We start from the raw sequence: 17,606 nt of genomic DNA, 5'->3' as shown, positions 1-17,606 counted from the left end.
CCCATAGTCCCATTAGATTTGTTTACAGCCGCCAGTCCTGGCTGTCCATGTTCTGTGCTGTTATTTATCTGTAATTTACTACTAAATGTCTTCTAAGAGCCCAGTAAGCTGTGGAAGTGTTGGTGATGTGCTAGAAAATATTGACCTCCCACTTTCCAGCACATCTCTTGGAAACACCAGTCAGTTCCCGGGGATGCTGGATGAGAGAGATTCAAGCTGTATTATCACCACCTACGGATACTAGTCAATGACCAGTGACCTTTGTGCTAAAAGTTAAACAAATATATGATAAACAGACCCTCCCCTAGCAAATTTACAATTTAGGACTCAGTTCTGCAAAGCCTTAACCACATGCTTAACTTTATGGAAGTCAGTAATCTTACCAAGTTTATTGGGGTTACTCCCATACTTAAATGTGTATGTAATTTGTTTTCAGGACTGAGTCCTAGATTATGACGAGATGCAACAGATAGATGAGGCAAACTAACAATTATGAGTGGAAAGTATGAAGTGGGAACCATACAAGGTTAGACATCCTCAGAAGTTGGAAGTATCTATATTATAAGTCCTATGGATGTGTTTTTATGTTATTTGTTTGAATTAAACATTATTTTGGCCTATTTTTCATACACACAGTGTTATCCTGAAAGAGCCATAAACCAGCAAAGACAGTTAGTCAGATGATGACAGAGGAGCTGAGCTCGTCAGCTCGTTATTGATTTACTTTCACCAAGCCTCATACACATCTCTGGGTTAGACTAAGAGGGGTAAAAAACCAGAGTGATGTCCTGCTAGGAGTCTACTACAGGCCACCTACCCAGGTGGAAGAGATGGATGAGGCTTTTTTTGAACACCTAACAAAGTCATGCAGGGCCCCGGATTTGGTGGTGATGGGGGACTTCAACTATCCAAAAATATGTTGGCAAACTGATACAGCAGGGCACAGACTATCCCGTAAATTCTTGGATTCCATTGGAGACAATTTGTTATTCCAAAAAGCTGAAAAAGCTGCCTCAGGGAGGAAACTGTTCTAGATTTGATTTTAACAAATTGGGAGGAATTGCTAGAGAACTGGAAAGTGGAAGGTAGCTTGGGTGAAAGTGATCATGAAATCACAGAGTTCACAATTCTAATGAAGGGAAGAAGGGAAAACAGCGAAATAGAGATAATGGATTTTAGGAGGGCAGATTTTGGTAAACTCAGAGAGCTTGGTAGGTAAGGTCCTATGGGAAGCAAAACTGAGGGGAATAACAGCTGAGGAGAATTTGCAGTTTTTCAAAGGGACATTATTAAGGGCCCAAAAGCAAACTATCCCACTGCATAGGAAAGATAGAAAATATGGAAAAAGACTGCCTTGGCTTAACCAGGAGATCTTGCGTGATCTCCAAATAAAAAAGGAATCATATAGGAAATAGAAACAAGGACAAATTACAAAGGGTGAATATAGGCAAACAACACAAGAATGCAGGAGCACGATTAGAAAGGCTAAGGCACAAAATGAGCTCAAACTAGCTACGGGCATAAAGGGAAACACGAAGACTTTTTATAAATATATTAGAAACAAGAGGAAGACCACAGACAGGGTAGGGCCATTGCTCAGTGAGGAGGGAGAAACAGTAACAGGGAACTTGGAAATGTCAGAGATGCTTAATGATTTCTTTGTTTCGGTCTTCACTGAGAAGTCTGATGAAGGAATGCCCAACATAGTGAATGCTAGTGGGAAAGGGGTAGGGTTAGAGGTTGAAATAAAAAAAGAACAAGTTAAAAATAACTTAGAAAAATTCGATGTCTGCAAGTCACCAGGGCCTGACGAAATGCATCCTAGAATACTCAAGGAGCTGATAGAGGAGATATCTGAGCCTTTATCTATCATCTTTGGAAAATCATGGGAGACAGGAGAGATTCCAGAAGACTGGAAAAGGGCAAATATAGTGCCCATCTATATAAAAAGGGGAATAAGAATAACCCAGGAAACTACAGGCTAGTCAGCTTAACTTTTGTGCCAGGAAAGATAATGGAGCAGTTAATTAAAGAAATCATCTGCAAGCACTTGGAAGGTGGAAAGGTGATAGGGAACAGCCAGCATGGATTTGTGAAGAACAAATCATGTCAAACCAATGTGATAGCTTTCTTTGATAGGATAACAAGCCTTGTGGATAGGGGAGAAATGGAAGATGTGGTCTACCTAGATTTTAGTAAAGCATTTGATACTGTCTCACGTGATATTCTTATAAAAAAAAACCAGGCAAATACAATTTAGATGAGGCTGCTAAAAGGTGGATGCATAACTGGCTGGATAACCGTACTCAGAGAGTAGTTCTTAATGGTTCTCAATCTTGCTGGAAAAGGATAAAAAGTGGGGTTCTGCAGGGGACTGTTTTAGGACCGGTTCTGTTCAATATCTTCATCAACAATTTCGATATTGGCATAGAAAGTACGCTTATTATGTTTGCAGATGATACCAAGCTGGGAGGGGTTGGGTCATAATTCAAAATGATCTGGATAAATTGGAGAAATGGTCTGAGGTAAACAGGATGAAGTTTAATAAGGACAAATGCAAAGTGCTCCACTTGGGAAGGAACAGTCAGTTTCACACATGCAGAATGGGGAGAGACTGTCTAGGAATGACTACAGCAGAAAGGGATCTAGGGGTTATAGTGGACCACAAGCTAAATATGAGTCAACAGTGTGGTGCTGTTGCAAAACAAGCAAACATGATTCTGGGATACATTAACAGGTGTGTTGTGAACAAGACACGAGAAGTCATTCTTCTGCTCTACTCTGCACTGGTTAGGCCTCAGCTGGAGTATTGTGTCCAGTTCTGGGCACTGCAGTTCAAGAAAGATGTGGAGAAATTAGAGAGGGTCCAGAAAAGAACAACAAGAGTGATCAAAGGTCTAGAGAACATGACCTATGAAGAAAGGCTGAAAGAATTGGGCTTGTTTAGTTTGGAAAAGAGAAGATTGAGGGGGGACATGATAGCAGTTTTCAGGTATCTAAAAGGGTGTTTTAAGGAGGAGGGAGAAAACTTGTTCTTTTCGGCCTCTGAGGATAGAACAAGAGGCAATGGACTTAAACTGCAGCAAGGGAGGTTTAGGTTGGACATTAGGAAAAAGTTCCGAACTGACATGGTGGTCAAACACTGGAATAAATTGCCTAGGGAGGTTGTGGAATCTCCATCACTGGAGATATTTAAGAACTGGTTAGATAGATGTCTATCAGCGATGGTTTAGATAGTACTTGGTCCTGCCATTGTGGCAGGGGGCTGGACTTGATGGCCTCTCGAGGTCCCTTCCAATCCTAGTATTCTATGATTCTTTGATTCCTTCCCTCTTTCACAGTTGTCCCAGCAGTTCACTTTGAAAATGTGGTCATTTTATTTAGGTAACAAAATATCCATAGCCCTAGGTCCACAAATTTGCATTGGGATCAAAACAAATGAAGTTATGTTGTGTAAAATGTGTATGTTTATTATCATTTGACTCACCACGCATAAATGTGTACTTCTGAATGTTTTTCTAGAGTATTCAGGCAATTACAGAAAAAATATTGTTAGTGTTTTATTACTCTTTCATTAGCTAATCCACGCTGGTAAAGGGGAAGCCATTAGGATCAGATCAATTCTGCGGTCTTTAATTCCCCTGGAAGATCTAGTGGGTGTAATTAGCATTCCTTTCCACATGCCAACAATAGCTAAAGGTAAGATGATTACTGTGAGATTTCTTTCTCCCTCAGTCCCCAACTCATTCTATTAAATTTAGCTATTAAGATGTACATATTTATATTCATATTCCCACTCTGGGGAATTTAATTATTCATTATGTGTACTGGTCAAGTCATACCATTTTTATTTATTTATTTTTCTAGACAGTGATTCTATGTTCATGTTTAAATCAATGCCAAAAAATCCCTCTAGTTTCTGTGGGATCACCCTTGCCTCCAGAATGGCCATCAGATCTCCTAGCAATGGTAGACAAAGAGGGAATTTTAAAATGTGAACATGTGAGAAGGTTAATTACAGGGAACAGAACAAGGTAGCTCTTTCTTAAGGAGCTACTTTAATGTATCCTCAAAGTCTCCGGTGTATTCTATTTGGAAAGCAAACTTAGCTGGCTTCTTTTGGTACCACTTACAATACATTCCGTTGTTCTTATCCGGCTTTTATAAAAACAAGTTTATGTGATTTTTTTAAATCATTCAATCTAGGGTTTTCATGTTTTTATTTTTGGCAAATTAATACTATCAGAATATAGTGACACTCTGAGACTGGCATAAGCCCCTAGCATGTTGCTCTAGTACCCTACTTTTGTCCCAGTGACACAACATTAACATTTCTGAATCTATAATAGCACAGGGGGCATTTCCTCTCCTAAAGCATGTGAATTTGGGACTAGTATTATGAGGCTGTTCATGTTCCTCCATGGTAGGGTTGCTGGAGTGGGTGAGTGACAGTAGTATTGTGCTACTGACACCAGAAACTGGAGCTTGATCCACACTTTAGCATGTACTATTTATTCTGTTCATTTTTTAAAGAAACATTTTTGTTTTAAGCTTTTAAGAGTCTGATTTCTTTGTAGGTTTCAGATATTACTTTTTGAGGAAAAAAATATGAAGAACTCCTTAAAACTTATTTAAAATCCTACTGTGTTGGAGTGTGCTCCCCCTTAGCAGGACAAGCTAGAGCCGTGCTGTGCAAAGCTGGGGGGGAGAGGGGTGGGGAGCAGCATAATCAGCTGCTGGATCTGAGCCTCATCCATCTCATTAAAAAATGTTGAGATATGCTACTGTTTTTATGTATCTGAATTCATATTTATGTACCAATTAATCAAGTTTTTACTTTCTACTTACTTATTTTTTACACATGCTGAAAGGTTTTTTTTTATATGACCATAACCAACATTTCCATCATTTTGGATTGCATTAGACAGTTGGGGGGGATGCTGCTAATTGCAGGGATGAAAAGTGAGGCCCAGTGTAAAAAGTTTGCTCACCCCTGAGCTAGAGCACATGGCTGACAGTCTGGAGGGTAATCAAGGAGGACCTGCCCTACCCCTGTGGTGAGGCTGTATTAAACAACATGTGATGGACAGTTTAACTGAGCAGAAGGGGTTGGTAATGGGGAAACAAGGAGTCATGCAGGGTGCGGGGGGTGGTGGTTTCTCTTTTAGTCACTAGCAAACTAATGCCACCAGAATGAGATTTTGTCATGTGGACTTTAACATTTGGGCGTTGTGAACCAGGGTGTTGAGGTGAGAACTTTATAAACTGTTATTATTGCTCTGGTCTGGAAATGTTACTACAAGGGACACAATATTTTGTTGATGCATGTTGGCTTCCCCTTGCCCTGGGCTATTAAAGTGTGAATTTTGTGCTGTCCCAGTCAGAAGAAGTTAAGGTGTGGCAGATGTGCAGCTCCACAACCTGTACACAGAGATACTCCATGAATTTATACCCACAAATATATGTTCTCTATTTTTCTAAAAAATAATCCAACTCACCATCGCTTTTCCTGGGAGACAGGCAGTCTAAGCCCTAATTCCTGCACCAGAATTTTTTTTTTTTTTTGTTCAAAAACAACAAGAAGTCCTGTGGCACCTAATAGACTAACAGAGATTTTGGAGCAAAAGCTTTCATGGACAAAGACCTGCTTGGTCAGATGCATGTCTCATGTCTGTCTGTGTAATGACTGGGAATCCCAAATCTGGATTCCCAAATCTGGGAATCTGACGAAGCAGGTCTTTGCGCACAAAAGCTTATCCTCCAAAATATCTGTTAGTCTACAAGGTGCCACAGGACTTCTTGTTGTTTTTGAAAATACAGACTAACATGGCTACCTCTCTGATACTTGTCTTTTGTTCTTTATTTCTAGCACTGCTACCTTCCAGTATGCCAACATTGAAGCTGTAAGGTAGTTTAAATTCTAACATACCTGCACTAGCTCTGATTGAGCTAGTACAATAAAAAGAGAAGTGTCTTCACAGGGGTGGAAGAGACAAAGTGCCATTAGTGGTCTCAGATGGAATTGTACTTGGGGGGAGGTTCATTCCTCCTGTAGCTCACGTACAGTGGCTGCACTTGTATTCTTAGCATGCCACCTTGATCAGAGCTAGCCCAGGTATGTCTCCTCACAGTGGAATTTAAATCTTCCAGCTGTACTGTAGACATACACTATGATTCTAATCCTGCAATGAACTTTTCCTGTGCATATCCCTGAACCCACTTGTGGGCCCACCACAGCCCCGGTAGATTCATTGGGAGTCCCAAGTCAGCCTGTATGTAGGGCTCAAGGCAGGAGCAGAGTCAGCTCAAGGGTGCTGGCATTTACCATAAGTATCACTGTGCATTTACGGGCATGGGTGCAAACTGGATTTCTTCAGCACTTATAGCAGAAGAATATCCTGATTCTGACACAGTATTACAAAGTCAGCAGTGCTAATTTACCTTATAAATGTGAATATCCCATAGACAGAAATGATAATTACACAGCACTATATAAAATGTAGAAATGGAAAGGATTATTTGGGTTACACAAATAAAGTATCAAAAGAAAAAACATTTTCTGTTTTATGTTTTCAAACATAACTATACAGGTCCTTTACTACTCACATTTTAATTGTGTCATCAAAGGATAGTTTTCATGTCTATACATCCTAACGCTCAAAAATATGCTGAATTTCCACATCTACTAAATGGCCCTTTTTTTAGATTCTTTTTCTTGTAATCTCTTGTTCTCATTACTTCGTTAATGGACATACCATACAGGTCTTCTGACCAGTGCTGAATTCCAGGGATATACAAGTCAGCCTCATTTCCTGCTCACTTTCTGTTGGACCATTTTTAGTGACACAATATGTTACAGGGTATTTTTCATATTCTGCAGAAGAGAGTCAGCTAGTGTGACTGCTTTGTCACCTAGGGTATGAATGAGACCGCATGATTATACTTTAGGATTTACCTGGATTCAGGTTGACTTATGCATTTTAGTCAGTAGAGCTGTGAACAGGTAGCTTTTGTGTAACATAAACACATGGAAAATGTTCATATATTAACAGATGTTCAGTTCCCTTGCATATGCAGAATAATCTCCTTTATTGAAACCTTATTGCTTCCTTTTAGATGGTACTGTGGTGGAACCTGACATGTCAGCGGGGTTTTGCCCAGATCACAAGGCAGCCATGGTTTTGTTCCTTGACAGAGTCTATGGAATTGAGGACCAGGATTTTCTTCTGCATCTCCTGGAAGTTGGTTTTCTGCCAGATCTCCGTGCCGCTGCTTCCTTAGACACAGTAAAGATATAAATTCTTTGATTTATGAGGTTCTTTGGCCTGTGAAGTGTTGACTCAGGGGAAATTTTGTTGGAATTATGGCTTTGGGATATGGTGATCATCCGTCCCGTATTGGGCGTGATGATCCCGTATTTGGAATGCCAAAAAGGCATCCCGACTTATTTTTTGAAAGGGACTCGTCCCATATTTGGGCCATCCCCCACTGACCAGTTCTTCCAGCAGCTGTACAGGCACCACTGCTGGCAGGAGTCACTTTCCTGAGCCTCGGGGAAACAGGGGGAACATGGGTAGCTGCTTCTTCCCCAGGGGTTGGAGAGTGCTGGGGGCTCGTAGGGAGCACTGGCAGCTGCAGCTTCCCCGGGGCTCCCGGGCAGGGCCAGTGGCTGCTGCGTTCCTGGGTAGCACCGCAGGCTGCCGCTTTCCCACATTTTCTGGGGAGTGCTGGCAGCTGCAATTTCTTTCTGGCTCCCCAGGGCTTTGTGGAACCGGGAGGAGCCACCCTGCCCCCTCACATATCCCGCATCCCGTATTTGGAACAGGGGGTTATGGGCACTCTAATTTGGGAAGTCTTGTCAATCTGACCTAAAATTTAAAGACTAAGGTTTGCACCTTTCTCAACTTAACATTGACAGTCTGAGACACAGCGTGGCACACGCTAGAGGTGCATTTCTGGGATTCCCAGTGATTACACAGGCAATACTTTTAGCAGCACTTATGGTTTGTTTATCTTAGCAGCACGATTCTATTAAAGCAGCAATTATCAGATCCAGAGTGAAAATGTTTAATACAGTTAATATCTGGTTACAGACACAGATTTTACTTAACAATGTTTTAAAAACTAATACAAGTTACTTAACTAATTGCACTCATGGTTTAAATTTATGCTATACAAGCAGGATACAAAACCTACTGCCTCCTCACTGACTCAGCAACTGAGGCCTGCTCACTTCAATTTGAGGGGAAGGTGTTACTGCAGTGGGTAGAATACAAGTTAAAGAGTGGGAAAACAAAAGGTTATTCTAAGAATAGCTGTAGCAAAGATAACAGAGATAATAGAAAAAAAGCAGTCAATTAGCACTTTAAAGATAATAATAAAATAAATAATAATAAAATAAAATAATAAAATAAAGATAATAAAGAGATAATAGAGAGAGAGTGGTGCTCCAGGGAAGCGATGAATATGCCTCAAGTGCGAATTCCATTTAGCACCCTTTCTCCATGCAGTGAGGGGTTCTTATACCCATTTTACCTCATAGAATTTAAGTACTGATACTAAATTAAGCTCTGATTTCACAGAATCTCCAAAATACCAAGTTTCCTGATGAGCTCAACTTTGAGTCATATCCTCTGACCATATCCTATGCGTCAGTCTTTCCAGGCTGTTTTCTGAAAACAAACACCATTATGTGACCTTTACTCTAATTCGCATGAGGCCATCACATTGGAAGCATATATTTTGAATGAGAAGTTGGTATATTTCCATAGTCTCTATTCAGGAAATTGTTTTTAAATTGATCATCATTCTTTAGTTACAGAAAACAGATCAATACAATCATGCTCGTAAAAGGAAGAATGCACCCTAGAGCAGAGGTGTCAGAAATATAGTCCACTTGGTGTATATTTGACATGATCAAATTATACAGGTTGTTTTCTTCTTTGTTTTTAAAAAGAAGTTTCTAGCCCTTAGACTAATCTGGCAAAACTTGCAAATATGAATTAAATATAAACAAATGATTTTTTTTTGTGAAGAAACAAAGCAAGCCACTTTTGACTTAAATGCCAGGCAAGTCAATACTGAAGCTGTAGGGTCCAAGTTCTTTATGGGCACTCAGAACATCAATTCCAAGAAGCGAATATTTCCAAGAATATTGACCTCAGAGTAAGGTTGACTTTGGCAGAATGAATCAAGGCAGTTGGAAGCTACGTAGCCTTTCTGTAACCTCAACTTTGAAGCTGTGTCTACACATAAGCACCCCTTCGAGAGGGTGAAAATCGAAAGATGGCATTTGAAAGCATGGCTTTCAAAAGGGAGCGACCACCCATTAAAAGCAAATCAATGGGTCAACCTGTCCTTTCGAAGGGCCGCTGCAGTCTTTCAAAAAGGGAGCGTCCAAATGGCTCCAGGCACGCTTTTATAAGAAGGGGGCAGGAATCACCATGGACAGGGTCCCAGGGTCTACAAGCCCTTCAGGTGCCTTAAAGGGCCCCTCCCACCACCCTGCACAAGCTGAGTGCTGCCCAGCTGTCTCCAGCCAAGTAGAGCCCACTTGTGCCCTGGATGGAGTCTCAAGAGATGCTCCTTGATGATGATGCCCTACTGGCAGTGCTATGCACTGTTGCCACAGCTGCCCCTGATCTACTGAGGTGGCTGAGTAGCCCCTCTTTGAGGACTCTGGGCTTCCCACACCCAGCGGTGCCCCGCCCCCTGGTGCCCCAGTGCCTCTGGAGCCACCCCAGCAGCACCAACTGTTGGGAGCACCTGGTGCTGGGGGGAGTGGGATGATGACCGATGGCTCCAAAACTTCTGCATGACCAGGCAGACCTTCCACCAGATCTGCCATTGGCTCACCCCTGCACTCCAGCACCAGGATACCTGCATGTGGCCTGCTCTCTCCCTTGAGAAGCAGGTCACAGTAGCCATCTGGAAGCTGGTAACCCCAGACTTCTGCTGCTCTGTGTGGGACACCAGTTCGGCGTGGGCAAGGCCTGGGAGATCCGGATGCTGCTGTCATGGAATTTGCCACTCTGGGCTTCCCGAACTGCTTCAGCACCTTGGATGGTACGCACATCCCCATCCGTGCCCCAGCACACAGTGCCGGCCAATACATCAAGAGAAAGAGCTACCATTTGGTGGTCCTCCAGTCCCTGGTGGACTCCAGAGGCTGGTTCACTGATGTATACGTGGGCTGCGCTATCTGCACACACGACACCACATTTTCAGGAACTCTTGGGTATGCCAGCATGTGGGGGCCGGCACATTTGTCCCACAGTGGGAGATTCTGCTCGGGGGGCATGTCACCATCCTGCTCTGCATGGTAGCAGACGCAGCCTCCCCCTTATGGCTGTGGCTTGCAGCCATATCTGAGCTTCTTCGATCCCACCTGGGAGGCATTCAGTGTCTTCCTTTATGAGGCCTGCAATGTAGTGAAGTGGGCCTTTGGGCACCTTAAAGGGCAGCGGTGATGCCTCCACTTGAGGTTTAAGGTCAGGGTCCTCAATGTACCCCAGGTCGTGGGTGCCTCCTGTGCCCTCCACAACATCGTGGAGGGCAAGGGGATGCTTATGTCTGGGGTGGGGGGCACTGAGACCTGCACCAGCTATGAACAGCCAGGTGCCGCCCCATCTGCCAGGCTCACCAGGACAGCCTCTGAATTAAGGAGGCCCTCCAGCTGGGCTTCATGGCTGGCTGCCTGTGACCCCCACCCACATCCACCTCTCACCATCCCTGCCACCACAACCACCACCACCACCACACCTGCACATCCATCACCCACCATACCTCCTCAAAGAGCACAGCACAAGGTGGAGTTAACAAAATAAAACTTTTCCTACACACTATCAAACTCTGAATGGGAATCTTTGTATCGGGGGGAGCAATGGTGTACTGAGGGGGGTCAGGAGGCCTCAGTCCAGAGCTGCGGTAGTAGACTGTGAGCCCCATCAGCCCCAGGATCCCCTGCCCCCAGGGGTGGAATCCTCAGTGGGGTGGGGAGGGGGAGGGAGCACTGGGAGGTAGGGCTGTGGGAGGGACTCAGGAGAAGTGTCAGGGGGCTTGGTGGGGGGAGCAGCAGCAGGCCAGGAGGCAGGCCACATTGGCTGCATGCTCCCTGAGGGTGCTGCCGATGCCCTCCAAGTTGGTCATTAGCCTGTCCAGGTTGGTCATTAGCCTGCCCGCCACCACTCCAGCTCAGCCTCTGTGAGCCAAAGGTGCCACTCAGCCTGGCGGTGGCTGGCCTGGTCCTCCTCTGCCCGCCGAGGGGCCCTCTGGCCATGGCCCTGACAGAGAGCTGCATGGAGTGGGGTCTGGGCATTCTCCACCTCTGCCCGGGGGCTCTCTGGAATGATGGAGGGCATGAGGCTCCCCCGGTCCTTGGATGGTGCAGCTGTATGGAGAGAAGGACAGCATGTTGGTATCATATTATGTCCTGGGGGCTGTGACCATGGGGCGGCATCCCTCCCCCTCGGGCCATCCTTCCCTCTCCCAGGGTCGGCATCCCATCTGACAGAGCAGTGGCCAGGTGGAATCTTGGGCAGGTGGGGGTCTCTGGCCCATGTGGAGCAGCTCCCACTGCCCCATGCATGGCTCATGGTGCTGTCCACTGGGGGTGGGTGCTGGCTGTTGCCAGTGCTTGTCACAGGGTGCTGTGTGCCACACCAGGTTGGGAAGTGTCTGGCCCAGGACCACTGGTCCTGTGTATGGCCACCTGGAAGGTGCATCGCCCCCACCCCATGGACTGGAGTGTGAACCCTGCCATGTACATACCCGAGGATCCCTCAGCAATGTCCAGGGATGCCTGGCTCCTGGTTGCATGGCTGAACAAGTGGGAGGGGATGTAGAGGGTGAGGTTCCCTTCCTCACTTGACCACTCAGTGATGATGTCGGCCTCCTGGGTCCCTGGTTCAGGCTGCTCCTCTGCCTCCATCTGTGGCTCATCCGTCAATATGTTGAGGACCACTGGGGACGGGGAGCTGTCCGAAGGCCCCAGGATGCCCCATAACTAACATAGCAGGGTCAGGTTGCCGGAGCTGCCCTGGAGTGACAAGCCTGATCCCAGGCCCAGGCATAGCCCTGCCAAAGTTCTTTTACTCCACAGTGCTCTCCAGGTGGCCCCTTGTGAGGTGGTGCTGGGCTAAGCAGGTGAATGCAGTGGCATTTCACCACTTCCCACCCATCTCCCTTAGGACTTCCTCCTTCCACAAACTGAGGAGGTCCCTCAGCTCCTGCTCTGTCCAGGAGGGCGTCCATATTTTTTCTTGCTCCTGGGCCAGGGATGGAGCAGAGCTGGAGCTCCTGCAGAGGCTGGCTGCTGGCCATTGTGTCTGATGCTGTGCTGGGACTGTTCTGAGGGCATGCTGGGGGAGTGCATGCTGGGGCTGTTCCTAGCATGTTCTCAGCTTCCTGCCATGGGTTTTCTGCATCCATGTTTCTTTACAGGTGATCAGACACAGGGATCATAGAGCCCCACTGCTGCAGGCTACAGCACCCCCATGCTCCAGATGGCCAATGCCATGGCAGACTCCTCTTTCGAATGAGTGGGCCATGGAGCGTTTATATGTATACTCTTTTGAAATAGTTTTTCAAAAGAGGATGCTCTTCCTGATACAGGATCAGGGTTCAGATTTCAACGTCTGCACCACACTTCTTCAATTTTCTTTTGAAAGAATGTGTTACAAGTATAGATGCTACTCCCCTTCTTTCAAAAGAGAGCTGGATGTTTCACAGTTTCTTGAACATGTAGACACAGCTTGATGGTTCAGTGCCTCAATTGCATCTATTTTTCAGAAGGTTCCAAAACTCAACACTGCCAGAGGTGTGACCATCCAGAGGTGATACTTACAACACACTCACTTGTATGTGTAAAAGAGAGAGAGGCCTTGGAAAAAAAAGCTGCCTTCTTTGAGTGTTCTCTGTGAGTCCTCCACTTTAGGTCTTGTGGCACCCCTGCACTTACTGATTGGAAATTTTGACAGAGCAGCCCCTGTTGTGTCACGCATGTGCACTGAGTGTCTCACACTCCAGCCACCCTCTAGAGTATGCACATTGCACAAGCCCCCCTTCAGCTCCTTTTCTACCATCTCCTGGCTGAGATGGATCTCAGAGCAGCTCTGTGTTCCTGAAAAAGAACATAAAAATCTTCTCTTTATTTCTAAGCTTAACCTAAGAAAATTAATTCTACAACTCTGTTACTACTACTACTAAAGGAAAAGGGAAAAAAAAAGTGGTGGTTGCCACAGGAGCAGCTGCCACGTTGGTTTTTTCTTTGATGAACATGATGCTGAAATCTCGCAGGCACAAGAAATGTAATACCTTCAGTACCCATGTTGGACAGGCATACATTGTAGAATAAGTGCTTGAGGACAGCACACACCACCAGCAAGTGCCTCAGCATGCAGGCAAGGGCCAGAAAAGACCAAAAAATATGGCACAAACTTACTCTCTGGGAAAAGAGTTTGAATGTGCATTTCTGAATCTGAATTTCAGTTTGCTATGCTCTTCTGCCTTTCAAGGTGGCTCTAGTATCTTGTGAGGGAATTCTCTGAAGAAGGGAAAAAATGGATTGTGAGAAGTCTACTGACAAGTCAGCTGTTGTGACCTGCACCCTCTGGAAGATAGAAGGGATTTCATATGTACCAAGTAAAAGCTGGTCACCATCTTGGAAGAAGAGGTTAGAGGACTTGAGGTGAAAATAAAAATCCTTAGGTCCATCAGAGAAGGTATCATTTAGTACTGCAAGGAACAGCAGGCTGAGCAACTGATGAAAGCAGTACAAACTGAGGGAGAAAACTGGAAGCGTGTGACCTCCAGGAGAAGAAAGCCAATTCAGATAACTCCAATTCTTGTAGAGCAGGCGTGTCCAGCCCGCGGGCCGCATGCAGCCCTGGACAGCTAGTAATGCGGCCCCACAAGATCATAAACTTTTAACATTATTATGTGACTTATATACATTAACTATATTATATATTTTATATGTGGCCCAAGACAATTCCTCTTCACTCAACGCGGCCCAGGCAAGCCAAAAGGTTGGACACCCATGTTGTAGAGGTAAGCAACCACTTTCAAGCTCTCTGCATGAGTGATATGGTAAAGAATGCTTGTGGCAGAGAGCTCTCAGAGAAGGGATCAGCAGAAGATCCTACTGGCTGGAAGGCCTGGGATGCAAAGTCCTAGGGATGGCAGTTCCACGACCACAACACCCAAGAGAAGAAGGTGGATGGTGGTGTTTGGAAAATCCCTCTCGAGGGATAGACTCATCCATCTGCCATCCAGACCTGGAATCTCAGGAAGTTTGCTGCTTACCAGAAGTAGAATCCAAGATGTGACAGAGAGATTTCCAAAAATCATCAAACCTGTGGATTATTACCCCTTCCTACTTCTCCCCATAGGAACCAATGACAGCAAGGAATGACCTTGAGCAAATCACTGTGAATTAGGTAACTCTGGGAAGAAAGATAAAGGACTTTGGAACATAGGTGGTGTTCTCATCCATCTCCCCCTGTTGAAGGAAGGGGTCCAGGTAGAGATCGTCAAATCATGGAAGTAAGCACGTGGTTGTGCAGTAGTGTTGGAGAGAGGGATTTGGTTTCTTCAACCAAGAAGGATTGCTAGGAAGAGAGGGGATCCATGTCATGAAGAGAGGAAAGAGTATCTTTGCAGGGAGGCTTGCAAACCTAGTAAGGAGGCCTTTAAACTAGGTTCATCGGGAGATGGGGAAACAAGCCCTGAGGTAAGTGGAGAAGGAAGAAGATACAACAAAAGAGGACCACTCATTCAAAAGGAGAAAGTAGGCGAATCAGCTTATTATCTAAGGTGTTTGTACACAAATGCAAGAAGCCTGGAAAACAAACAGGAGGAATTAGAGGCCCTGGCAGAGTCAAAGAAGTATGAGGTGATTGGAATAACACAGACTTGGTGGGATGACTCACATAACTAGAGCACTTGTGGAAGGGTATAAATTGTTCAGGAAGGACAGGCAGGGGAGAAAACAAGGAGGAGTTGTGCTTCATGTGAGAGAGCAATATGGTTGCTCAGAGCTCCAGTAAATGGAGGGAGAAGAGCCAGAGGAGTGTCTTTGGGTTAAGTGGAAGCAACAGAGGTGATGTTATGTTTGTTGTCTGCTATCGGCCACCAGATCAGGTAGATGAGGATTTTTTCAGAAAACTAAGTGAAGCTTCCAAATCAAAGGGCCTGGTTCTCATGGGAGATTTTAACCATCCAGACATTTATTGGGAGACCAATACAACAGCACACGGAGATTCCAGGACATTTTTGGAGAATGTTGGGGATAGCTTCTTGGTACAAGTGCTGAAGGAACTGACCAGGGGCCATGTGCAGCTTGACCTTCTGCTCACAAACAGGAAAGAAATAGTAAGAGAAATAGAAGTGGGTGGCAACCTGGGCTGCAGTGATCATGAGATGGTAGATTTCAGGATTCTGACAAAAGGAAGTAAGGAGTAAAATGCAGACTCGTGATTTCAGAAGAGCAGACTTCAACTCCCTGAAAGAACTGATGGGCAGGATCTGCTGGGAAGCTAATAAGAAGGGGAAAGGAGTTCAGGAAAACAGGCAGTATTTTAAGGAGGACCTATTGAAGGCACAAGAACAAACCATCCCAATACACCATAAGAAAAGCAAACTGGTAGGCAACCAGCTTGGCTTACAAGGGAAATCGTTGGTGAGCTTAAACTGAAAAAGGATACATATAAGAAGTGGAAACTTGGACAGATGACTAACAAGAAGTTTAAATATATGGCTGGAGAATGCCGCAGGGGTAATCAGGAAAGAAAAAACATAATTGGAATTGCAGCTAGCAAGTGATGTGAAGGGCATCTACAGGCATGTTAGGGTTTCTACAGGAATATTATCAATGAGAAGGTTATCAGGGAGGGTGTGGGGACATTACTGGACAAAGGAGGTAACCTGGTGACAGATGATGTGGAAAAGGCTGAAGTACTCAATGTTTTTTTTTTTTTTAACCTCAGTCTTCACAGACAGTATCAGTTCCTTGACTATGGCACTAGGCAATGCAGTATGGGAAGGAGGGGGCGAGCCCTCGGTGGGAAAAGAACAGGTTAAGAGTTATTTAGCAAAGATGGATGCACACAAATCCATGCGTCCAGATTTAATGCATCCAAGGGTACTGAGGGAGTTGGTAGATGTAATTGCAGAGCCTTTGGCTGTTATCTTTGAAAACTCATGGAGATCAGGAGAGGTCCCGGATGATTGGAAAAAGGGCAAATATAGTGTCCATGTTTAATAAAGGAAAGAAGAACAATCCAGGAAACTATAGACCAGTCAGTCTTCACTCAGTCCCTAGAAAAATCATGGAGGGGATCCTCATAGAACCCATTCTGGAGCACTTGGAAGAGGGGAAAGTGATCAAGAGTGGTCGACATGGATTCAACAAGGGCAAGTTGTGCCTGAGCAATCTGATTAGCTTCTATGAGGAGGTAAATGGGTCTGTGGACATGGGGAAGTCAATGGATATGATATCCCTTGACTTTAGCAAAGCTTTTGATACCATCTCCCACAACATTCTTGGCCATAAGTTAAGGTAGTATGGATTGGATACATGGACTGCAAGATGGGTAGAAAGCTGGCTTGATGGACAGGCCCAGTGGGTAGTGATCAATGGCTCAATGTCTGGTTGGTGGTTGGTTTCAAGTGGAGTGCCCCAAAGTTTGGTTCTCAGGCCAGTGCTGTTCAACATCTTTCTTAATGACCTGGAAGAGGGGGTGGATTGCACCCTCAGAAAATTTGCAGATGTCATTAAGCTAGGGGGTCAGGTAGATACTGTGGAGGGTAGGCATAGGGTATAGAGTGACCTAGAGAAATTGGAGGATTGGGCCAAAAGAAATTTGAAGTTCAACAAGGAGAAGTGCAGAGTCCTGCACTTGGTACAGAAGAATCCCAAGCTCTGTTACAGTCTAGAGACCAAGTAGGTAAGTAGCAGTGCAGCAGAAAAGGACCTGGGGATTATAGTGGATGAGAAGCTGGATATGAGTCAACAGTGTGCCCTTGTAGCCAAGAAGGCTAATGGCATATTGGAGTGCATTCGGAGAAGCATTTCCATGAGATCTAGAGAAGCTGTTATTCCCCTCTAGTCGGCACTGGTGAGGCCACATCTGGTATATTGCATCCAGGTCTGGGTCCCCCGGTATAGAAAGGATGTGGACTCATTCAAGAGGGCTCAGTGGAGGGAAAAAAAATGATTAAGGGGCTGAAGCACAGGACCTATGAGCAGAGGCTGAGAGATTTGGACTTATTTAGTTTGTAGAAGAGAAGACTGAGGGGTGATTTGATAGGAGGCTGTAAAGAGGATGAAGAGAGGCTGTTCTCAGTTATGACAGATGACAGAACAAGTAGCAATGATCTGAAGTTACAGTAGTGTGCCACAGAGTGCCCCACGCTCACCCATGCCATTATCCACAAGGTCTGATTATGGCAGTGGGTACAGAACCAGGCTTTTGTCAGGTTGCTCATCTCCATCATAGGCTTTGTGGCAATCATACAGGGACCATTGCTTCACACAATATCCCATGGCAGGGCTACAGACGTAAGGTGGAAGATTTCCCCTTGGATAGGAAATAACTCTGCCAGTA

The 17,606-nt window shown here is 45.0% G+C and overlaps 1 protein-coding gene across 13 annotated transcripts in view; it reads left to right on the top strand.

Moving 5' to 3' along the window:
- RYR2 (ryanodine receptor 2) overlaps window positions 1-17,606 on the top strand; it is a 975,983-nt gene that overhangs the window by 614,380 nt on the left and 343,997 nt on the right. For all 13 annotated transcript variants that reach the window (XM_074990102.1, XM_074990110.1, XM_074990109.1 and 10 more), the window contains 2 exons: window positions 3,579-3,699; window positions 7,117-7,286. In XM_074990102.1, coding sequence (XP_074846203.1) covers window positions 3,579-3,699; window positions 7,117-7,286 — 291 coding nt within the window. The remainder of the gene's footprint in view (window positions 1-3,578; window positions 3,700-7,116; window positions 7,287-17,606) is intronic.

This window comes from Carettochelys insculpta, chromosome 3, assembly GCF_033958435.1.
Source record: "Carettochelys insculpta isolate YL-2023 chromosome 3, ASM3395843v1, whole genome shotgun sequence".
In the NCBI taxonomy this organism is placed as follows: domain Eukaryota; kingdom Metazoa; phylum Chordata; order Testudines; family Carettochelyidae; genus Carettochelys; species Carettochelys insculpta.
Note: the sequence above shows the minus strand (reverse complement) of the source record. Positions and strands in the feature narration are given on the sequence as shown.